Below are 25,965 nucleotides of genomic sequence, written 5' to 3'. Positions count from 1 at the left end.
GCAGAACTTGGTTTCCTTTTTCCTATCTTGCATTCAATAACCTTTTGTCCATCTGTCTTCATGCTTCTTCCTACTTTCTGTCCATCAGTTTCTGCAGCTGCAGGCACCAGAAGCCTCCAGCTTACATCTAGCCTCCAGACTTGAATGCGACTGGATGTAGTCACTTCTACAACGGTGAGAGCCCTTTCTTGATACAAATCTCTTTCTAAATAAGTATAACACAGGCACCACTGGTTTGGGTTCTCTAGAGAACCCAGCCTAAAGCAAACAAGGCTATAGTCTGGGCATAAAATTAATTGTCGCACACTCGCTTCCATTGATTCAATGCTGACTCAGAGCTACTCCGTGTGGAGTCCCAGACTGTAACTGTCTCGGGGAGTAGAAAGCCCAGTCTTTCTCCCGGGGAGATGCTGCTGGTTTCGAACTCTGGCTCACAGCCTGAAGTGTAACCTTGAGACCACCAGGACTCCTGTATACTTCTATTAGACACATTTATGTCAGAGAGGATTTTAAAGTCTTAGAGGAATTAGTGCTTTAGGACATGTGAACCATTTCACTCCTTGGCTTCTGCATGCAAACTTGAGCCTGTGTATATACCCATCTCTTTGATAATTCGAAACTTCCTTCGTTGATACTCTATCAGGACTCTGTCATGGAAACATTAGTATTTTCCCAGAGCAACTTTTGACAGGTTTTCAGAAGTCGACTGGCTCTCTCCTGTCTGATTTTGTGTGCCATGTACCAATAGAAGACTTTCAGATCTGAATTCTCTACTGCACTTCCACATATATTTCTATTTATCTATCGACGCCATTCTTTACTAAGGCTATGTGTTCCGGACAGATATACCGCTCTGACACCCGAACCGCAGCGCTGCTCTGTCCTATAGACTAACTGTGAGTTGTTCAGCATGAGGCCTGCGAGTTTAGTTTTGAGTCTGAGATTGTGTATAAAAAGAGCCCTGGTGACACGATGGTTAAGTGCTCAATTGCCAATGAAAAGGTTGACAATGGTAGCCTACAAGTTGATCTTCGAGAGAAAGATGTGGTAGTCCCTCCTCTGCAAGGTTACAGCCTTGGAAACACCATGGGGCACGTCGGCTGAGTCATAAATGTCAGCATGAGCCAACATCAACTGGATGAAATAGGTAAGGGGAACCACCACCACTCAAGTGTCATGTCAGTTTACTGTAGTGGCTGGTGATTTACATGTTACTAGATAATGCTTCCATATGTACTACATATATTTTCAGTACCAGTGTAGGAAGAAAGATTGAAATATACATGTGTAAATTACCTGGTGGGACCCCTACAGGATGCAGTAGGTGTCAAAGAGATGGGATAATGATAATGGTGATTAATAGAGTGCTGGAAGATGTAACCCCTAACTTGGAAAGTACTCAAAAGACAAAACACAAAAAACAAAACCCATGCCACTGAGTCCATTCTGACTCTTAGTGATCCTGGAAGTGTTAACAATAGATTTTGCGTACTAATGACCACAAGGTTGATGCCAGGGCAGACCATGTGGCTAATCTGTTGTACATTCACCATGAGCCAGAGCTGCTGCATGGCACCTCACAAAAATAACAATGATGTGTTCAACAGAATATGGTTCTCTCACATCGGAGTACATTTCTCTTCTTCATTTTTCCATCTCCACTAATTGAAGCACTGAAGAATCAATCTTACCCAACGAGAGAATTGATTTTTGGCCTCATCTACTGAGAAGTGGTCTCTAGACCTCTGGAATGCAAGCACGAGAGGAGTAGTTCTTCAACTCTCATTTTAAGAGTAAAATATATCTTTTTAATATTGAATCTTTCCTAAAAATCTCACTCCTGATCCCCTGTAATTCACTTAGGGTATTTATGTATGTATGTATATATATATATATATATGTATTTTGATATTATTCAGGATCATTTTCTAGGACACATTCTATCTCATAAGATTCACCTTCTAAGTAACTTTGAAGATTCTCTGTTACATTTATTTTGTCCATTGGAGTACTCCATCATCTAGAATTCTGTGTCTGGTACTCATATATTTTTAATTTATAATTTTGTCACATATACATCTATTTGATATTTTGGTCAAATAATCTACTTATTAGTGTTTGTACTCAGACATTGTGCTTATACTGATGTTCTTATCTTTAATCAAGTATTATATTTATTTAGATGCCCTAATTAATAGTTCATATCATATAATGGAGACATTAATAGGTATTTTTTAAAGAACAAATTCAAACAAAACTTGTCTCTTCCAGTTTCAACAAAGCTCTTTTTATGTTCCAAGAGTAGCTAATTAAAAAAGACATAAATATGTTAAATACATTGCTAGATATGAAATAAATGGAAAGTTTACTAATTTGCTCCTGGTTGACAGACATGGCGCAGTTGGAAGACAATTGCATGGGTCTGAGTCAGTAATCACACTCTGTATGTAATATATTTTAATCAGACACATGGTCAAATGTTAACATCTATTTTTAGTTCAATGCTGATTTAAGATTTAATTATATTAAATGTTTCAATTTCCCATTATTTAAATTCTTTGGTCATAACTGGGAGATGATTCATGGAGGAAATATTTATAGACAGGAGAATCCATCCTGAATCTATTTTAAAATACTTATTCAATATTCATATTAACCAATGAGAGTACAGAAAACTCTCCATAATTGTAAGCTCTATTTCCATGAATTCAACTAACCACAGATCAAAAAAATACAAAACAAAAAATCAAAAAGCAAAGAAATGTTCAAAGGAATAGTAAAATATTATTACACAGTATTTATATTATATTAGGTATAGTGAAACCATCGTCACCATCATCAGTGATTGAACGTTTGTAAATCATATAATCTGAAGTCGAAGGCGGGATTAGTATCAGAACCTAAATTATGAGAATCTGGTTTGCAAAAGACTATGGATGACATTGAAAGCCCAAGATCCATTTGTCTCATATGAAACAAGCCTCCGGGAACTGCCTCCAGCCCCAGTTGAGGGATGGGAGGTAAGCAGTTACTAAACAGAGTGCATTGGAGAGATGAGTACCAAAGAAAAAAGGCATAAATCTGATTAGAACAGTTAAAACGTTGCCAGTTGGTACCCACTGACGCATGCAGGACCTGATCTGGTTGTTGTCATCATTTTTTGTATTTTGGTTTGTTTATTTGAGAGTGTATCTCATTAGTGCTATGTCCTTGGGGGCCACCCTCCTGAACGTGTGGTATATTTTTTGTATATGAAAACCAGGATTGCTGAACACATAAAGACAACAAGTAGAATAAGGGTTTGTTGTTGGTGGGGGGCGGGGGTGGTGCCTGGGTAAAAGGGACACGATGTCAAGGAGTCCAGGAAGAAAAGAAGAATATTTAGAAGTTGACTGTGGAAGCAATTGTACAATTTTTTGATGTGCTTGAACTATGGAATAATAATATATATGAACTCCAAGTTAATCAAAATAAAACAGGAATCTAAATATGATTTCAAGTATATAGGTCAGTTAGCTATATGCAAATACTTATATCACATATTTACTTATATAGGAGACATTATATAAGGGCCTTGAGTATGTGAGGGTTTTGACTAATAACCCTGTAACTAGTAAAGGTGACTGTACACTGTTTAATTATTGAAACAATGGATACAAACATAGTCTAAGATTCCATCATAGATTCTATCAAACTTAATGGTAAAGGACTTAAAAGATGCATTTAAAAATTATTCCATAATAAGGTTACATATCTTTTTTTCAAGACTGTTGAACTCAGATATTTCCATCTATTTTAGGAACACACCAAGAGCCCCTCTGAGATATTTTCCAAATTACAGATGTCTTTTAAATATTTAATTCAAGGGGTTATAAAGGAAGTGTGGTGAAGTGAATTTTTTAATATGGCTCTTCTACCCAAGTCTCTGCTATTCCCAGCAAATGCTAGGGTAGGACTAAGCAAACAGGGTGTGTGTAACACTAATGGATGGGATTATAAGGCTGAGCCATCTTTGAAGGAGCAGCCCAGAGAGAAAGCCCAGGAACTCTGAAGAGTATGCTAAGGATCTCCGTTGGAAGTTGCAGAGGCCAAGATTCGAGGTCCTAGGGAATGTGGCCCACAGATTATGGGACACAGCAAGAGCAGCAGCATCAACACCAGGGGAGACATGTGACTGAGGGGCTGAAGACCAGCGAGAGACTTGGTAGCTAGCTGAGCAGAGGTGTTACTGTGGGCCAATGACTGTATCCTAACTGTTTAACAATCCTATTAACTTTCCTAATAAACCTCATATGTGATATTATCTGTGTGTGACGTCTGTGTGGTCATTCCAGTAATGTGGTCTGAGGAGGTGAAAAAGCACAGCATCTGGAGGCATGGCTGACACTTGCCTTGTGACGATGGAGAAGCCAGAGGAGGCCAGATTTGGCACCCAGTCCCATGTTCTCAGGAAGAATGATTTGTTTCAGGACCAGCCTACATTTAACTGATAAAAAATGTTTGCATGATACAGTCAACTTTTAAAATAACACTGTCCTTATTTTCACAGGCCTGATTCCCATTCAAAGTTCAATGAGCCTAACACATATTGGGGAGTGTTTGCCTAAAGGATAATAATCTAAGTAAGCAAACAGGACAGAACAGAAAGCTTAATCCCTGAACCATGAGGGAACACAGTTAACATTTTTACAGGTTGCTATAGAAGCGTTTTTATGGAAGTAAAATATGCCCATTTATTTGTCTCCTGTGGAGGAAAAGCATCACACAGTAATATATTTAATATATGTGCTGATTAATAAACATGGTTTTCTTCATATAAATTGAACACATCAAACTGTATTCATCTGATTTTCATGGAGACCCTAAACAAACAAACAAAAACAATTTCAGAAATCAAGGGGATAACTCAGCTACCGTAGGAACATTACCTTATAATTGTCTTGGATTTATTCATTTCCACTCTCGCTTAAATGTTATTTCCTTAGAATGTTTTTTCTGTATTTAGTATATTTTCTAAATTACTTCATTAAAATATTTGGGTTGCAATTTAACTAGCTTATCCATTGGAGGTATACCACTGACTGTGATTGTTTAATATAAAAGGCAAACGTGATAGATTAGAATGCTTATTATAATAAGGTAAGTAATCTTGAAAATGGGAATTGGGATTCATGAAAAATGTCTAAGACTACTGCATGGGTACAAATTAAGGAATGAAACATTTCACTAGACAGGGAAATTGCTGAGGGAATATGTTCCTCTTAAAAATTTAAGATATCTTTTAAGTCGTTTTTATCATACCAATACCTCATTACATAAAGTATTGGCTACACTACCTCTTTACATATAACAGTAAGTGATAAATGTATTTGAAGTAACTCACTCTGAGCAAATTGCTTTTGCTTTGTTTTGCACTTGAAGATTTTTGGCAGTTCGGTAATTAAATATTTATAATTGCTTCTGATGAGGAACATACAGGATGAAGCGCATTCATAAGTGAAGTAAAACAGCACAGGCACCAGGTTTACAAGAGAACAAGACTGTGCTGTTGCGCACCCTCCAGTCCGTCCCATTCAGGAGCAGCCCGGAGGCGGAGGATAGCTGCGCATTCCGCTTCTGCCGCCACAATCGTCCTGGAAGCAGGTTGCTTCTTCATTCAGAAGCCGGAGGCTCCCAACAACTTCCCAGTGAGTCCAGTGCTTAGTTGTTTCTTCACCCACAGAACCCATCGCCCTGGGGTCCTTGTCTACTCCCAGAACCGCCCTGTAGCACAGAGGAGAAACGCTCCGCAGGGTTGCTGAGACCGGAACTCCGTGTGGTAGTAGACAGTGTCATTTTCTCCCCCAGCCCAACTGGATGGGTTCGAATGGCCAACCTATACCTAACTCACCATGGCACCAGGGCTCCTACTACATCACTAGGGACTCACTCAACACCGATTCAACCTTTAAAAAATATAAAGGCATTTTAAATTTGGCAGTTTTTGTCAATGCACGTTCTTCCTAGATATTCATGCTCTGTCTTGGCTCTCCTCCAACTTCCTCCCACCTCCTTCTTGCCGTGAATGCTGTTGATTCACTTCACTGCTTCTACCCCCGCGGTTCTGACCCAGGTTATATTTTGGGGTATCTAATGTATCCTTGAGAGGAACCCCAGTGGGGTAGTGGCGATGTGCTGGGCCATGATCCACATGGTCAGCAGTTCAAAGCCACCATCAGCTCTGCAGGAGAAAGACTGGGCTTTCTACTCCAGTCTTGGAACCCCAGAGGGGTCCACACGAGTCAGCATGGAGACTACTGCAATGAGAGTTAACATAGCCTTTCCAGTAGAAAGCCAACGTGCGATCCAAGATGCTGATGCCTAATACATTCCCGAGTAATGAATTCCACCACTGGTTGGTCTGGAGACCACATTTTGAGTATGAGGTTGCACAGTGTTTAAAAAAGCAATAGTCAGTCATGTGTACTGTCGATTGCTATTAAGCAAAAATATCTGGAAGTGTTTTAGGAGTTTTGACAATATTTATAAAATTTCCAGATGATTCCAATGTGCACGCTGGAGTTGAGAACCAATATTATGTCTTATTATATTGCATTAAAAGGTGAAAAGATCATCTTTCTTAAACCATTTGAGTAATTGATTATTCTTTTTTTTGAAATTTAATAACCAAATTTAAATCTCAAATTCCTAAAATAAGTGAGGCTTACTGGGGCCACAGAGACTAGAAGAGGCCTCAAGTTTTTCACCTGGGATACCTTTGAAATGTGAATTTCAAGGCATTCCTAGAGATTACCTATCTGCCAAAGACAGAGTGACTCATAAAATAAATGTCACCGGTTAGTACTCCACTCCTATAAATAATTATCTAAATAGGACCCAATGGCCATTATCTACGCTAGACAAATGAAGGTAAGGGGTCAAGGAAGCTAGATCAATGGAAACTGACCAACTACAATGGAAATAATGAGAATGCTGGCACATTGTGTAAAGTCACTTAATAATAAATATGTATAAAAACTGTTAAATGAGAACTTAATTTGCTATGCAAGCTTTCTTTTTAAAATCACAAAGAATTATTTATTTTTTAAATGACTGGGTTTTGGAAGCTACTAATCAGTTTTGACCTTTGTCTCAGATATATTCCTAGTGATCCATGGGCTGTGATATAATATTTCTAGTTGTGTCGAATAATAAAGGAATGTTGTTTAATTTAATCTTCAACACCAGCTGCTCTATTCACTTATTTAATAAAACTTTCTTCAACCTACTTTATAAAGCCAACCTCAATTAGATAGTGAGGGGCATCAGACCTGATTTTAAAATACCCACTTGGACAGCAGGGAAATTTTCACTTAATACTAAACTCTGCGTATCACTAAAATACTAAGGTCAAAGAGCAGACCAGTTGTGGATTGACATCAAGGGCATCTTGGAGGATTGGAGAAATATATATCAACAACTTGTAATGTAAAGATGTGATGATACAGCTTTCCTTGCTGGAAGCAAAAAATAATAATCATAATCTGGAAGTACTTCCAGATGAAGAACAAAAATGAGAACTTTCAGCATAGATTACATTTAAATACAAATAAAACAAAAACCCTCATAATGTGGCCAATAAGTAAGATCATGGTACATGAAAACAATTCTTAAAAAGTCCTCAAAATTTTAATTTTATTTGCATCTACAATCAATGTGCATGGAAAAAGCAGGTAAGGAAACAGATGACCTCATTGCATTTGGCAGGCCTTTTGTAAAAAGTCCCTTTAAAATGAAGAAAAAGCAAAGATGTCCCTTTGAAGGCAGGTGTACCTGATCAATGCACGGTATTCTAATCCTCGTATGCATGCCAAACGTAGACAAAGAAAGGGGAAAGCCAAGAAGGCATCAGTGCATTTGAAATGTAGAGCTGGCCAAGAATAGCAAACATGCCATGGCCTGCTAAAAGGCCAGATTGACCGGTTGGATGAAGTACAGCCAGAGCTGCTCCGTACAAGCAGACAATGGGGCTTCGTCTTACCTGGACATGTAGTCAAGAGAGACCAGAAGAGGAATATCATGCTGGTAAAGTGGAGTTGCAGCGAACAAAAACCGAGCCAGGAAGGCCTTCAATAGGATGGACTGATAAAGTGACTGCAGCAGGGGGTCCTGCGGGGACTCTGCAGAGCCAGCAAGGTTTTGTTTGGCTGTGCATATCATCAGAACTGACGGAGTGTCACCTAGCAACAACAAAAAACTGATGTCTTTGAGGGTGGCAGATATTAAATACACGATACTGCCATCGGGTCAATTCTGACCCTGGGTGACCCTGTAGGACAGGGTAAAACTGTCCCTGTGGGTTTCCAAGATTACAACTCTTCAAGGGAGTCAAAAGTTTCGTCTTTCTCACAGGGAGCAACTGGTAGTTTCGAACGGATGACTTTGTGGTTAGGAATCCATTGAAAAACCACTAGGTCACCAGGGCTCTGAACACACCATAGACTGCATGAATAGATCCATCTTACACATATAGCAAGAATGCTTCTTAGAAGCAAAAGTGGCGAGAATTCATCTCATGCACTTTGGACATGTATTTAGGAGGACATTGTGCTTGGTAAAACAGTGTCCATAAAAATGCCTAAACAACAAGTTGGGTTGAAAGAGTGACTGCAAAATGGACTCATATTTCTTATACCCTTCTTTGATGAAACAAATCAATAAAAGACCTCCGCGGCTTATTCAAAATCTCCGCTGATGTTGTTAGGTGCCAGAAAGTTGGTTCTGACCAATAGCGACCCACTGCACAGCAGAACAAGAAACTTCCAGATTCTGTCCCAGCCTCACAGTCGTGCTGAGGCCGGAGCCCAGCGTTGCCGTTACTGTGTCAATCCATCTCCTGGGGCATTTCCTCTTTTTTGCCACTTCTCTACTTCCACAAACTTGATGTCTTTCTCCAGGTGCTGGCCTCCCCTGACAACAAGTTCAACACAGGCAAGATGAAGTCTCAACATCCTTGCATCTATAGAGCATTGCAGCTGCACTCCCGAGACAGCTCACCGTGTCCTTTTAACCGCGCATGGTACTTCCAGTCTTCTTCAGCTGCACCGTAATTCAAATGCATGGAATCTTCCTTGGTTTTCACTGTTCAACGTCCAGCTTTCACAGCAGTGGAGACTGCTGTGGCTTGGGGGAGGCACGCCTTGGACCTCAAAGCAGCATCCTTTGGTTTTCAATACTCTGAAGAGGTCTTGTGCAGCAGATTGAATTAATGGAACTCGTCTTTTGATCTATTGACTACCGTTGCCATGAACATGGATCATGCATCCAAGTAAATTTAAAAAATCCTTTACATCTTCAACCTTTTTTCCATTATCCATGTTGTCACCTATTGGGCCAGTTGTGAGGATTTGAGTCTTCTTTGCGTTGAGTTGCAATCCACACTGAAAACTGCAAACCTTAATCTTCATCAGCCAGTGCTTCAAGGTCTCTTCACTTCCAGCAAGGAGATTGTGCCATCTGCATATTGCAGGTTCTTCACAAGTCTTTCGTGCATCCTGATGCCGTGGGTTCTTCTTCATTCAAGCCAGCTTCTCAGAGATTTGTATTGAATAAGTACAATCTGTAGTTATTTTAAACCAAGCAGTAATCCCTTGGTCTGTTCACCGTACTGCCTCTTGATCCAGCTAGAGGTTCCTCATGAGCCCAATGAAGTGTTCTGGAATTTCCATTGTTCTCGAGGTGATCCATAGTTTGCTATGATCCTCACAAAATATCTGTAGAGGCTCTCATTTTGAGCCCTAGAGGCATAAAAAATTACTTGTTGAGCTGATAATTGCAAGCAGCTCGAACCCAGCAGTCACTCCGCCAGAGAAAGATGAGGCTATGTTCTCCCGTAAAGATCTGTAGACTCAGCAACCCCAGGGAGCAGTTCTACACTGTCGTTTAGGGTCACTTTGACTCATAATAGACTCAATGGCAATGGGTTTGATTTTGTTATTTCTCATTCACTATACAGCAGGATTTTTCCTTTTAAAATTCCCAGAAAGTTGCCAATTTTGATTTTAAAGAATCATAGAATATTAAAATGGGCAAATAAAAGGTATCAAGTCAGGTAAGTAGTTAATATTTCTTGAATGAATGAATGTGAGCAAATATTATGTTGTCTGATTATTTTGTATTTTAATAATAAGAAAACAGAAACCCAAATATACTTATATGACTACGGTCAAATGCAAAACACTACTTTGGTGCATATCTCTCTGAGACAGCACTAGTTCATCAGGTGTTTTAGTCCGTTTCTAAGCATACCATCAGAAACTAGATCTAAGTTTGGGAATTAAAAGATATTGTCAGTAGAGACAATGAAATCCAAAAATAAATATTTCAATTAACATATCATTGAAAAACTGAAAGACAGCAATCCTCTGAAAAAAATGATGCTTTCTTTTCTGATTTCAATACTCTAGTCTCTCCCAAAAGTTGTTGCTATTGATTTTCATCCAAATGCACAGGCATTTGCTCATGTCTGTCTCCAGTGAAGGGATATTCTTTGTCTACTTCTAGGCTATTCCTGAGCTCTGTGCTCTCAAAACACCATTGAGTCCATTCAGGCTCATAGCGGCCCTGTGGGCAGAGTAGAAGTGCCCTGTGGATTTCTGAAATTGTGTATTATTACTGATGTAGAAAGCTTCATCTTTCTCCTGCAGAGTGGCTGATGATCTGAATTGCTGATCTATAGTTGCCCACTATGCCACTGGGGCTCTTGAATGCCATAAAAATCCAATTTTTTGTGTGTGTCAAATACTTGTACTTTCTCTAAATTAATTAACCTCTCTCATGACTAGCTTTTTTTCACAGCTCATCAAATTCTCAAAGCTCTCATCTTAAAATAAACAAAACAACAACCACAATGTAACCTTCACTTTAACTATGTTCTGCATTCCCCTCGGAGTAGAAAATTGTGATGAGTTGTCTGTGACACATATTGCTGAAATATTGCACATATCCATTGCCAGTCCTTCTTCACATATCCAACAGCTCACATAATTTTCCAGTCATTAACTGATTCATCATTGGATAGTTGTACTGGAATGAATGGACTGCTTTAAGAATCATAAAATACAAAATTAAACTCAATCTTGAATCACAGCATATCCTCTGATAGTCTCCTCTGTTTCTATTTTCACCACAGATTTAAAGGTTCCAACTTCACACCTGGAATTTGAAAAATGCTATGTCACAAAGAAAAACCCACTGTTTCCACAAGTGATTCTGTTTCATAGAGAAGTTATTGGACAGAGTCAAATTGCCCCTCAGGGTTTTCAAAGTTGTAAATCTTTAGGGATGCAACCTACCCCATCTTTCTCCCGGGATCGGCTAGTGGGTTTGAGTCACTAACCTGCCATCCAGCCCATAGAAACTCACAGTTACCCGACGGCCCCCCGTTAGTAGTGTAGCAGTGTACTTAACCACTGCCAACAGCACTGGCAGCCCTGGCCAGGGGAGTTTGAGGTGTTTCCTGGATTAGCTGCAATATCTACATGCGTGAAAAGGTGGGAACCCTGGCTTGGCCTAATGAAATGCTTCATTTGTCTGCTTGCTGGTTATAATAGATGGGAAGTGTCCGTCATAGTAGTCTGCACATTTTATGAGCTCTTCTAGAGAATCAATGAACCCTCCAGGGGCAACGGGAGGCTGATTCTGCTTGATAAGGGCTACTTCACAGAACAGCTGCATAGGCTGTGGCTTGATGAAGCACCTTATACCTTAAGCATTGTGTTTTCAAGTGGCTCCCGGTGGCTCGGGATGAGGTCCGCGTAGGGTCAGCGAGAAAGCGCCAACACAGGGGCTACAACGAGGTTTCCAGAGCGGTGGAGTCTGTATCCATTTCCATATGGGGATGGGTTGATGAGGATCTTAGCGTCCAGCTAGCAATATGAAGGTGCCACGTCCCCACATGACCCCTTCCATGGAGCATTACAGAAACCATTAACAAATGAAACAAAATATGGTTTCTAATAAAGATGATGTCTTTAAAACAGAAGTGAACACATGACTAATGCACGGTTGTAGAGAAATACACAAAACTGCAGATGTGTACACTTTCCACCAGTTTTTAAAAACATTAATACTCTGAACATACCAATAACCAAGGGCAACTTCTGGCTCTCCGGAGATCACAGACAGCATGTTCCAGAGTGATATGATATAGGAGACTGATATGATATATGAGACAATCACAAGTATCTGCACAATAACGCAAGCCTTTAATTGCAGTTTTCCTGGGTAGTTTAGAGCTTCAATTTGACAGCAGCTGGTTTGAAGAGAGGTCCCCTGCTGAGGCCGTGGTTTAGGTGCTGAACTGCTAACCGGCAAGGTGGTTCGAATCTTCAGCCCGTCAGCAGGAGAGAGGTACGCAGTCAGGACGTCTATACAGCGTATGCTGGTTCAGAATCCATTTTATGGCAGTAGGTTTGGTTAGGTTTGGTGAAGGCAGTGATCTCCAGAGGAAGCTCTACCTCTATTTGAGTCTTCACTTGAACTCTGATGGAATTGGGGTCTTTAAGGTGAATTCCACCATGTTGTGGGTCTAAGTCTAGCCACGTTTTTACCAGTCAAGGAAATGGCAGTTTACCATCAGGTGACAGACCTTCAAAGTACATTCTAAGTCCTGGGCAAGTCCAGGTGCGGGCAGTGTGTTGTCAGATTTATACAAAGATTAAGGAGCTGACCAGGACGCTCTCTTTAATGAGCTATCTGAAATGTTGGGGACAAGCAGTAGCGTGGATTACTACAAGGAGGACTCGGGAGAGGTATTACGTCTTGTTTTTACATAATAGCTCTGTTATGTTCAACAAATCACGCAACCTCCCTGCTTCAGTCTCTTCATCTTTAAAAGGGAAAACAGCATTGTGTTTACTACAAGGAGTTGATGTGAAAATTGTATGTTTGGGGGATATCATCCTAAGACCTAGTGGGAACGACATTTTAAAAATAACCAATAAATATAATTTTATAATAATAAAAATATTCTAGTGGTAACATTTCCATATCCTGCCAGCCAATCAATCTTGAAGTGTGGAATTATCACCCTTTGATCTCCCTGCTTGAACTATCTGCCTTTACTGGACACCACGTTGCCTTCTCCAGCCTGTCTACCTGCAGCATAGGTATCCCCTGAGAAGCAAGGGTGGTGAGACTTGACGTCACGTCTTTTGGGTGTGTTTCCAGGAGAGACCAGTCCCTGGAGTAAATTCTGACTCATAGTGGCCCTCTATGACCGGCAAGATCTGCCCCTGTGGGTTCCCAAGACTGTAACTTGTAACAAGAGTAGAAAGTTTTTCTCCTGTGGAGGGGCAGGTGATTTCGAACTGCTGCCTTAGGGCTGGCAGCCCAGCTCATAATCACTGTGAAACCAGGGCTCCTCCAGTTATATTTATCCTCATTTATATATTCATGTTAGTTCTATCTCTATGTCTAGGAACCCTGGTGTTGTGGTAAGCTATGTATTGGGGTGCTAAACATGAGGTAAATTGTTCAAAACCACCAGCTGCTCTGAGGGGCAAAGACATGACTTTTTACTCCTGTAAAATCTATCTATCTATCTATCTATCTATCTATCTATCTATCTATCTATCCATCTATCTATCATGTAGTATATATACATAATATTGATTCACCCAGATAAACACATTAGTATCTAAACATGTGAGGAAGTATGAACAAAAATAATCATTTTTTGATATTTTTATTGTGTAGATGAGAGAACTGAAAGCAAACTAAAGTCCTTAGTTTAGAGCTAAAACTACATTATTAGACTCTGACACCCCCTGGTAGACTTAATTCAAGGCTCTTTTGGCCTTTTAAAACACATCACATCTTTATCTTACACTCAAGAGTATATCCAGATATCTAGCATTATTTCACATAATTCTGTAGCCTCTATTATGACACAAATCAATATCTACTGAGTTCCATTAAACTATATTATATAATTTCAAGTCACTGTATCTCATTTTGTTATAATGGAAGTCATCAAGTCATTTCATAACTTTAAGAAAGATATTCAAATTAAACAACCATTAACAATTTAGATTAGAATTATCAGCATACTAGAGATTTTTCTTGTCATTTACTGAAAGAAAATATTGGGTCACCTTTTGAAATATTTACACTGGGTATTATGTTAGAAATGTATACCATTAATCAATACATTTTAATGTTTCCCTTAATTCTACAAATTCTACAACATTTCAAGAAGCTAAATATGCAAAAATAGGAAATAATTTGATCAATAAGTAGGTTTATGAACATGCAAGGTTATTAGTAAAATACAGCGATTTTAATTAAAAATGTTGACTTTTAAAAAAGGCTCAGTGTTGCTTTTGATTGACTGAGCCTGCTGGCTAAGCGTTTTCTGTTTTCCCCATTAGCTTCTACTTGCTCCTTTATTTTCTAATTAGCTATTTACCAGATCAGCACCTTTATTTTGAACATTTATTCCTCAAAAACTGTAAATAGGATCACATCTTGTACAAACTATATGTTTATTCACATATATGATGATTATTAATATATTATTTTCATAACATGTTATATTTCTCTCAAAGTGTATGGGAAACTTTTTGACATTTCATAGAAATCTGTATACTTTCATTTTGTGCCGCTACATTTTCCTACTAAAATTTTGAGAAACAAAAATATAGTCATTTTCTTCTATTTCAATGTTCTATTTACAAGTGGTTCTAGATAAATTTTAGGAAAAATAAAAAGAGACAAGTAGTATATATATAATTTGCTCCAAGAATGAATAGAATTCATAAGCCAGGACAAGTTTTTTTTCTCTCTATTACTAAAGTGAATGTTTTAACATATTGCGGCTGTTGGAAGTAATTTTCCCTGTACACAGCATTATAAATGACTAAGGAAACTGCTAAGTCATTTCTACATTTTCCTAGCATATCTATAATGCTTTTAGAGAAACAATGCGTGACCTATGGTCTTGTTTGTAATAAGGCTGTATTTTGCCAATATAGTAATACCCCCCTTCATAATTACCTACAGCAAACCAAACACATTGCCTTGCTTACATTTATTTAATTGTTATTCTATGTTTAATTAATAAGGGTTTTTATATAATCTGGCTGTGCAGACTCTTGTAGAAGTAAGGGGTGAATTACAATAGAAGTTTCCATTTTGGTTAAAATAATGATGCCTAAGCAGTTTTATTTAATAGACATTTCTATGGATACGTATTCACTTTAGTAGTTGAAAACGTGTGCTCTCTGTAATTCTTGTGGTGTACTATTTCAGTTTAGGAGACAATTCTTTTAACCTAGTGTCAAAGACTTGTACATTTTTTCAATTAGTTCCTAAGCAAGAAATGTCAGTTGAGTGTTCGGAGTGATAATCAACCAAGAAAAATTTTAATAATATAGTCAGCAACTGAAGACAATTATAGCCACCTCAATGCAAATGTGTTCAAAGGATAGATTCACATGGTAATATTTTGGCATATATAGATATATATTTTTTCCTCACAAAAATGCAGTGTCTAACTGTAATGACCCCAGGTCCAGGAGGACAAAAGAGATGTGTAAAGTGAAATAGCCACCCTGCCTGATCATAGAAGATTGGAATGAGCTGGCCTGATATTGTGCTTCAAGATAAAAACGAGCATGCATTATCTATTTTAAATGAGAAAAGTATGTTCCATCTATCTTGCAGGCACTGATATAACTTTGTTCCTTTAATCATTATTATTTATTTCCGAAAGCTTAGTCTCTGCCACACTTAAACCAATAGAGCTCCGACCTCAGGACTCAGTTCTGATGAATAGAGAGAGTTGTCATTCTTACCATTAAGCCTACTAAGTAATACTTCTATAAGCTTCAGACTTCACGTAGCAGATAAGTTTGTCTCCCTTGACATGGCTACATTAATCCACTGAATCAATTTACTTAAGCTGTGCGGTGCAGCAACACGGCCATGATTTAACTGAGCTTAAAAGTCCTTTCAAGTTTGAGTCGCTGCTCCACATGTAATACAGCTCATCGTTCCCCCTGTAAGGTCTAGCTTGACCTCTTGTAACTGTATAAAAATATGACTTCAATTTATGGGGTAGGGTGCAATAAATCAAAAAGAATTTCACAAGAAGGAATCCATCACTTTAAAAATCAGACTCATAAGAAAAGAATAAGCATGAAACAATTGACTACATTTTATAAGTAAGATTAAAAAAAACTCTTACTTTTTTTTTTGCTTCAACCTTGCTATTGCTCTGTGTTTCTGTAAGCTTCATGGAAACCCACTGCTATCACATTGATTCCACCACATAGAAACCTTCCCTATAGGGTTTTGTAGATGGAAATTCTTTACTGAAGTAGACAGCATCACACAACAACTGGTGGGTTTGAACTGTCCACTCCGAGGTTAGCAGTCAAATGCCCAACCTGCAGCACCACCATGGCTCTTTTTCGGTTTGAAATGAAGTTCCAGGGAGGTTTCATAGCTTCTCATATTCAAGTTTCTCACAGGATAACCAGCATTTCTGGATTTGCAATGCAAATTTTCTCAGGAAAGAATTTGATTAGTCCAATAGGGTGCAATGTAATTTCTTAAGATGGCTCTTCTATGCATTCCTTGGTAAATAACTTGGACTATGCAAATAGACTAAGGAGAAACACTAATAGAGGACACTGATGGCTTTTGGTCGCCGTGGCTTGATGCATAGGACAAGCAGCTAGGAAGCAACGGGAGAGAATTCCTGGGCCATCAAGGAGGAGCAGGCTGAGCTGAGCGGTGGAGTTAGCAGAGGCCATGAGAGTCCAGCCCAGAGGCACTGGAGCTGAGGAGTTGTAGCACAAGCACTGCAGACTATGGGGCCCCGAGGCAGCGGGTCAGGCAGGCTTTCTGACCCACAGAATAAGGCAAAGGCCAAGAGACCACGTGGCTAAGAGGCTGAGGACCAGAAAAGAGTAACAGCTAGGTGAGGCGAGGTGCTTCTTGATTGAAGGAGGGTATCCTTAATGTTTTCTGATGCTGGTTTCTGGTCACCTGTTAACTTCCCTAATAAGCCCCCATCAGTGTGAATGTAGTCCATGATTTCTGTGTGGTCACGGCAATGGGTTATCGAATCCAGAAGAAAAGCACCGTGTCAGAGAAGGACAGTGCTATGGGAAGAAGACTTGGTGTCAGAATAAGAATAACAGAGAAGTAGGCATGTCTGACTTCTGACGTGACTGCCTTCTGCGTGGCGGCCCTGGGCCTTGGGTTGGTATGGGGATGGATTCTCTCGTGTTCCCAGGGAAGGGTAGACACGGTCCCCACACTCTTTGCTCTCCCAACTTAGGCCAACTTTCTACCCTTATTGTCGAGAGAGGATTCTCAGCCTTTGCACTATTAATATTTGATGTGGAGCAGTTATTCTGAATTGGGATGGGGTGTCTATCCTTCTGTGTGTTATACTTGTGTGTTCTCCAGTCAATTCTGACTCAGGCCGATAGGACACAATCTAACTGTCTACTAAGGTAAACCACCAAAACACGTTCACTGCCATGCATGCGATTCTGACTCATAGAGGCCTGACAAGGGCAGAGGAGTCCTGGTCTCTATGGGTTTCTGAGACTTTAAATCCTGATCAGAACAGAAAATCGTTTCTTCCTCTCACAGAGAAGCTAGTTATCTTGAACGACTGATCTTGTGATCGGCAGCCCAATGAGTAACCCACCAGGCCAACAGGGTGACCTACAACATGCACAATTTAACCACATTCACTTTGTAAAACCAGATTAGATTTCCAAACCTGCATAGTTTTTCAGTTCAATATTTTCCTGATAAAAACTTAGTAAAACAAATGCATCTATTAAGTTAGTAAAACAAATTGTAACTCTTAGCTTACATAATAGGTGGTAATGCAATAGAACTGCCCAAGAGGAAGTAAACAACCTAAACCCAAACGCATTATCATCCAGTCTATTCTTACTCAGAGCAACCTGTAAGACTAAATCTTACAGCAACAGACAGCCTCATCTTTCTCGCATGGAGCAGCTGGTGGATTTGAACTGCCAACCTTGCAGTGACTGCACAATGCCTATCCCACAGGACCTCCCTGGTTCTTTTACTTTAGCTAGCAATCAGAATATCTTACTTTACTATTCGTTCCTCTATTTGAATACTTAATCCTTCTGTAGCCTTTGACTGGAGGAGTATCTTGTAACTGCCTTGATACTCTTTGCCACTCAATCCATGTACTAGTCTGTTCCTTACTAAACCTCCTTTGCTTTTACTTTAAGCAAACCCTGTGTTGTTGCTCTATGATATTTCTTGATGTTAAAAGTCAGAATCAAAGATGGGCAACCCACAGCAACTTCTAAGAGCTCAGGATTAAGCTTCAGCACCAAGCAAGGCTGTCTGGGCTCACTACCCAGGAATTTCTCAGGATCATCACTAGGTAAATAACCTCTGGACATTACAGATGACTGATATTCTTATAAATTCACTCATTCAGCTTTAGTCACAACAATTAAAGACTTTGAACAGGCTCGTTAGCAGACCTGCGTATATCAAACAGCTGTGTGGCTTACAAACAAACGTACGTAAACGTAAATTATGAGGGGTGTTTACTTAAAGAGCAAGCTAATATACACGTACACAGAACTGCTACATACTATTAAGCTATGCCAACTTTTCTTGTACTTATTGGACAGCTCTCTCACATACATTCTGAAAGATCACAAACTTGGACAGAACATATTATGATGTTGATTAATTAAAAACAATATAACACATTAGTATCATTGTTTTCATTCAAAAGAAATCAGGCACTTTTCTTGATACCTATGTTAGTGTTTTATCTTAAAATTTTGCTAATATTAGAAAATCCTCATATTATTTTGTCACAATCTATTATTTGTATTGCATTATTTGCTCACAACTTTATTTGTTTCAAATCTAGCATTATCAAACCAATGGTTTAACTATAGAATTTATATTATTTACTCAAGGGGTTGTATCTTTTAATTCACTACTCAGATTTTTAGGAACTTATTGTTTGGTATATTCTTTTTTTCTTTTTAAAATCATTTTATTGAGAGCTTGTACAACTCTTATCACAATCCATATATACATCCATTGTGTCAAGTACATTTGCATATTTGTTGCCATCATCATTCTCAAAACATTTTCTTTCTACTTGAGCCCTTGGTATCAGCTTTGTTTTCCTTTAGTTTGTTTTTTGTGCATATTATTGTCTTTTTAGGTCTATCTAGATAAGATAGGTGGGACAAACAGTCTGGAGGAGAAAGCAATGGGACCGATGTTTTCTCAATTCCCCCAATCTGGGGGTACATGGGAGGGAGAGAGGGAGGTGAGGGAAAGAAAGTGGTTGTTAACAAACCCAGGGACAAGGGAACAACAAGTGATCCAAAATTGATGGTGAGGAGGGTGTAGGAGACCTGGTAGGGCTTGATCAAGGGCAATGTAACCGAGAGGAATAACTGAAACCCAAATGAAGGCTGAGCATGATAGTGGGACAAGAAGAAAGTAAAAGGAAACAGAGGAAAGAACTAAGAGGCAAAAGACATTTATAGTGGTCTAAATATAAGCAAGTACATATGTAAATATGTTTACATATGATGATGGGGAAATAGATCAATTTTCATATATATAGCTTTAGTATTAGGTAGCAGATGGACATTGGGCCTCTACGCAAGTACTCCCTCAGTGAAAGAACACTTCATTCTATTAACCTGGCATTCAATGATGTTCACCTTCCCGACATGATTAGTGAAGACAAAGGGGTGCATAAGCAAATGTGGTAAAGAAAGTTGATGGTGCCAGGCTATCAAAAAGTATGTGTCTAGGCTCTTAAAAACTTGAAGATAAACACGTGGCCATCTAGCTGAGAAGCAACAAAGCCAAAATAGAAGAAGCACACCAGCTTATGTGATCATGAGGTGTCAATGGGATCAGGTATCAAGCATCAAAGAACAAAAAAATCATATCATTGTGAATGAGGGTGAGTGCAGAATGGAGACCTAAAGCCCATCTGTAGGCAACTGCACACCCCCTTACAGAAGTGTCACGAGGAGGAGGCAAGCCAGTCAGGGTGCAGTATAGCACTGATGAAATACACATATTTCCTCTAGTTCTTTAGTGCTTCATTCTCACCCCCTCTCATTATCTCAATTCTACCTTACAAATCCAGCTAGAACAGAAAATACACACTGGTACACATAGGAACCAGAAACACAGGGAATCCAGGACAGATAAACTCTTCAGGACCAATAATGAGAGTAGCAATACCAGGAGGATAAGGGGAAGGTGGAGTAAAAGTGGGGAACTGAACACAAGGATCTACATATAACCCCTTCCCTGGGGAACAGACAGCAGAATAGTGGGTGAGGGGAGCCGTTGGATAGTGGAAGACATGACAAAATAATAATAATTTATAAATTATCAAGGGAGGGGAAAATAATATTCTTAATGTATCTTGACTATATGGTATCATGTCTTAGGAAAATTATGTGTTTTATCTGAAACTTTGGGGAAAAAATCATGTTCATAGATATTGTCACCTAATGTGGCTGTTTTAGATTGACTTTATTTCACTTTTTAGTATTTTTAATTAATTCTGAAGAGATTTATTACATTTCAATTTTTATTATTGGGTAATTGTAAGTCTCAATTATATTGTTTTATCATATGTACATAAGTGTGTTTTGTTGCCTGACACTTGGCCAAAATACTTGAACAAAAATATGGACTTATTGGATTTATGAAAAGAACTCTGATAATTTGAATGTGAATCTCACAGAATAAATCATGTTTTTCTGTACTTTGGTGTAGAAGTTGAGGGGTTTCGTAGCTTGTGGCTAACCCGGTATATTATGAAAGGGAAATTCAATATGTAGGACTGAGTGGACTAACAATTAGTATGGAATCTCTTGGAAAATATTACTTACATTCTATTTTCCAGATAGAATTAAAACAGTTTTTTTCTTTCCCCTGTATTTACTAATTTGTTGTTAGGTTTATTGGTTTATCTGCATATTTAAACTGGCTATTTTGTTGATACTATGTTTTTATATAATTAACTAACGAAGAATAGAACAAGAAATGTGTGAGAAATAGAAATTGGGAAACAGAATTAGAAAACTTAAAAGCACTGTTTCCTTCTGTCTTCCACTGAACCTGTGAGAGCACAGCTTGGACCCTTGCTTGAGCATCATGCCCAACACTAAAAACAGTCGTGCTGGATACCTGACCGTTGTTTCACTCAAAATGGCCCTCAGGTACCGTTTTTTTTTTTGTTTGTTTGTTTCCCAAGAAAACAAGGTTCTAAGGGATATCTAAGGGCACGAGCCTGTGTGGGTTATGCCAACTTTTATGAAAGCCCAAACTCTGGACAATAAAACAGGAGGTAGAGCAGAAACAGTGGGGTTGGCTACCCCTAGTCTGCTTCAGAAATCCAGTGACAAGCAAGTTATATGTCCCAAACTATGAAGAAAAGAGCAGATTTGAAATGGTCACCTCAAACAATGATCTGTTACTATAGTGCTCTAGAGCAGCAGTTCTCAACCTGTGGGCCGTGACCCCATTCATAACGTAGTGAAATTATAGTTATGAGGTAGCAATGAAAATAACTTTATGGTTGGGGACAGGGGTCACTACAACATGAGGAACTGTATTAAAGGGTCACATTAGGAGGGTTGAGAACCACTGCTCTCAAGCTTACCAACCTCCCTCTCCTGAAGCATCATAGTCCATGGCGTATTTAAATGGGGCAGCTTTGTGCCTGGATACCTATTTTAATGACCCTTGTTACCCTTTTTCTGAATTAGAACAACCCTACTGATTAAGCTTAAAAGGAATTGCACTGCAGGGGAAGGGGCTGTTATATTTTGGATTCTGAAGAAATGCAACCTTAAATTAGGTTATATTTCTAGCCTTTTTATTAACATCAGTCAAACTCACACCTTCCACAAGAATTATATTCCTAAAGAATTCAATTATTTTAAGAAACCAGACTTTAGGGATGAGAGCGGGAGTTATGTTTGGGGTAACTCAGTAATTATTTTAATTGGCCTTGAAGACAGTGCTGTATGGACTGTCTAATGTTTATACTCAAACTGTCATCTCCTTTGCTAATGTACTTTTCTAAGAGCAATGCATGTGAGTTCTCTTTAACTTCTTCCCTGGATAAAAGAGTATATTATCTATTAGTGATTTACCCCCTACCGCCCCCAAAAAAGTCAGAAAGTGTCAGTATATACATATATATTACACTAGCCATTATTGGGAGAAAAATGAGGACGTCCCCCCCCTTTTTTATAGTTTCAAAAACCCTATGGAACAATTCTACTCTATCTTCTAAGCTTGTTCTGGGCCAGAATCAACTGGATGGCATTATTGCTCTTGTTTTAATATCAGACTTCACATCCAAAAGCTAAGCATCCACTTATCTCTCTCTAACACGTTCTCTAAATTACTCTTATAAACTTGGACATATGCAAGAGGCAACAAAGAAGAACCCTGAATGATGTTCTAAAGATTGAAACTGATTTGAAATCCACTACAGGTAGGAACCATTTTGACACGCCCTTACTGAACAGTAAAAGCAAAGTGACACTGGAATTTCCCAAATCTAACCTAGAAGCAACAAGCAGCCAGGATAGAAACATGTCTTTTTGGGTCTAAGAATAGTCCTCGGATGAGCTCCTAAAGTAATAGAAAAATCATACAACCATAGAGTTGAGTGTAACTCCTAGGACTGTATAGTGGTATATCTGACCCAACTCCGTGTCATGGAGTAGATTCCGAATCATAATAACCCTAGAGGACAAGGTAGAACTATCTCTGTGGGTTTGTAATACTATAACTCTTAATGGGAGTAGAAAGCCTCATCTCTCTCCCATGGAGCAGCTGGGGGTTTCGAACTGCTGACAAAGTGGTGAGCAGCCCAATTCATAGATCCTAATTCCCATGTATCTGAATACATCATTTGTTTGGCTCAGCCTGTGAAACCTGGATGAGTGAGTGAGTGAGTGAGTGAGTGAGTGAGTGAGTGAGTGAAAACTTATTTTTAAGCTTGATAAGATGAAAGTTCTTTGTCACAGAGCCATGGACACCGTAAATTCATGATTACTTGCTACCTCACTTCAAAGTGATATAATGTTTCCTCCATATTCTAGAAATCCAGATTTTATACTACACTAATACAATGCCAGTACAGCAGAGGAACAATTTAGTTTAAAATTCTTTGCCAATAAAACCTTGTCTGGAAATACTGTAGTGAGTCCATTTCAGTCATCTTTCTAATCTTACTTTAGCTACTTCAAAATTCTTGTGCAAATTTCAGTCATAAGCCATTACTGCTATTAAATAAGTTCACTTCAATAGACAAAGATGGAATAGTTACATAATTCACTATTTTGTCCAGGGGAAAAGTTTAAGAGAACTCATACATTACTCTTAAAAAGTAAATTGTTAAAATTTCTATGAGAACAAAGTCATCATGTTGGTGTTTGCAATGAAATAAAGTATATATCTTTTAGTATAGAAATTCCACTTTGAGAAATTAGTATCACAATTTTTTCAAGACAATACACAAAGTGGAAAAAAATCCAGGAGAGCAATGCAAAGTTGACTAGGACAGTTATAGTTAGGTTAAAAAGTAGCACATAATCATTTAGTCTCTCTTTTGACTCATTTAAAAGTTGTTTCCATTTTTAACATTTGCTGTGGTCTTTTTGATTGCTGTTTGCTTTGTTTTGTCTTTTTTTAACCTTCCTATTTATGTTGGCATGATTTTCTGTATATGAAATCCAGGACAGACAAATCTATAAAGACAGTATGGATTTATAATTACCTGAGGGCATGGTAAGAGAGGTTGGGGTGAAATGGCAATCTAACAATGAGTATGAGAAGAAAATGTTCCAGAATTTGTGGTGGTGATGATTGCACAACTCTTCTGAATATGATTGAAAATTAAATCACATGATATGTGAAGTATATGCCAATAACACTATTGAGATTTTAAAAGAACTCAATGTTCAGTAATCACTAGAGATGCAATTTGTACCATTGAGTGAATTAAGGATATACAACTTCCTATACATTTTCCCTTAGTTTCTCAAGATACTAGTTCTTTGGGTATTTCTTTATTAAACAGCATGTGGCATAACTAAGCCAAGACACATTGGAAATATCTGAATTGTTAACCAGTAAAACTCCACAATGTCTAATATTGGATGTTTAATTTTTCAACAATATTTCTCTGTGTTTCCAATAGGAATGAAAGGATGAATATCAAATCATGACCTTACTCTGTCCCCTGTAGTGTTTAAGTCATTTCAGTGCCTCAGGAAAACAAGTATTCACCACTTCCCCCTCCCTTCTCTCCAACCTCCACCATCATTGTATTCTCTCCCACTTCCCCCCTCTTTTATCTAAATTTCTTTGTCCTGCTTCTTAGTTTTATGTTTTAATGAATAAATTAAGATATAACTATTGGGGGAAAATACTGAGATCCGTGGTTAACTTGAAATAATTATCATTTTCAATAAAATTGCAATTCGTATAGGTGATGAACAGAACGTGAAGTGATAGCTAATATCCCCACCGTTGTGTTGCTGAGATCATTAACCTAGAAAGCACAGAAATGCATAGAAGCAATTATTAATCACATTTTATCTAAAATCGACACAATTGGGCAGTATACTTGGATCAAAGCGCATCTACCACAAGGAGACAAAAGCTCGCTATCACGTATCTGATGACCAGAGGAGCGAAAAGCATTAACATTATTTGACATTCTGTTTTCTCATTGACGAACACTTACAAGTCTGGCAGTGGTTTTCTGTGGGTCCCCAGCATCGGCCGGTGCAGGCTTTATGGCAACGGCCACCTACAGAAGAAGAAAGACAACACGCATGTTATCATCCTTCACGCCTTGCCTAGAAGCAGCTCCTCAAAGGAATCCTCTGGTTCCTTTATGAAAATTTTTGTGACATAGTAAACTGACACATGGTCAATGAAATGCCCATTTAAGTAGCAAAACCCAAGGAAAGAGCAAATATAAATCCTTTCATCAAAATGCTTACATTAACTGAGTGTCCACTTTGACTATTCAACATGATTATTGTATTGATACAATATTGAGAGATCAGGATTCATGGATATCAATAGATATGAAAGATTAAATCAATAGTTCTAAAAGTGGCTATTTTTTAGTAATAAGTATTTATTTGTAAACACATGAAGAACCATTAGAATCAGAGGCACTATAGAGTGATTGGGCTGCTACCTTCAAAATAAGGAGTTTGAAACCACCAGCAGCTCCTTGGGAGAAAGCCGAGGCTTTCTGCTCTCATAGAAGAGTCTCAGAGACCCACAGAAGCAATTCTACTCTGTCCTGAGATGTCACAACAAGTGGGAATCAACTCAGACACCGAGTTTGAGAAACATAACTCATATGGTCTTCCTATAAAAAACTAAGCATGAAATATGATGCTGGCAAAGAATATGAAAAGTATCATGGACTGTCAAATAAAAAACAAATTTGAGAAGCAACAAAGCCCACATGGAAGAAACACACCAGCCTGTGTGATCATGAGGTGTCAAAGGGATCAGGTATCAAGCATCATCAGAACAAAAAAATCTTATCATAGGGAATGAAGGGGGGAGTGTGAAGTGGAGACCCAAGGCCCATCTGTAGGCCACTGGACATCCCCTTAGAGAAGGGTGTCGGGGAGGAGATGAGCCAGTCAGGGTGCGATGTAGCAAACATACAACATCAAAAAGATGAAGCATACAACTTTCCTCTGGTTCATAAATACTTCCTCCCCCAACCTCCGCGCCACTATCATGATCCCAATTCTACCTTACAAAACTAGCTAGACCAGAAGACATATACTGGTACAGATAGGAACTAGAAACACAGGGAATCCAGGGTGGTTGATCGCTTCAAGATCAGTGGTGAGAGTG

At 38.7% G+C, this 25,965-nt stretch overlaps 1 protein-coding gene across 1 annotated transcript in view; it reads right to left on the bottom strand.

The window, feature by feature from the left end:
• Positions 1-25,965, bottom strand: part of ERBB4 (erb-b2 receptor tyrosine kinase 4) — a 1,152,669-nt gene that overhangs the window by 351,834 nt on the left and 774,870 nt on the right. Inside the window, exon 5 of the mRNA XM_075528902.1 lies at positions 24,821-24,886. Within this exon, the coding sequence (XP_075385017.1) occupies positions 24,821-24,886 (66 nt within the window). The remainder of the gene's footprint in view (positions 1-24,820; positions 24,887-25,965) is intronic.

Source organism: Tenrec ecaudatus, chromosome 13 (assembly GCF_050624435.1).
Source record: "Tenrec ecaudatus isolate mTenEca1 chromosome 13, mTenEca1.hap1, whole genome shotgun sequence".
Classification (NCBI taxonomy): Eukaryota; Metazoa; Chordata; class Mammalia; order Afrosoricida; family Tenrecidae; genus Tenrec; species Tenrec ecaudatus.
Note: the sequence above shows the minus strand (reverse complement) of the source record. Positions and strands in the feature narration are given on the sequence as shown.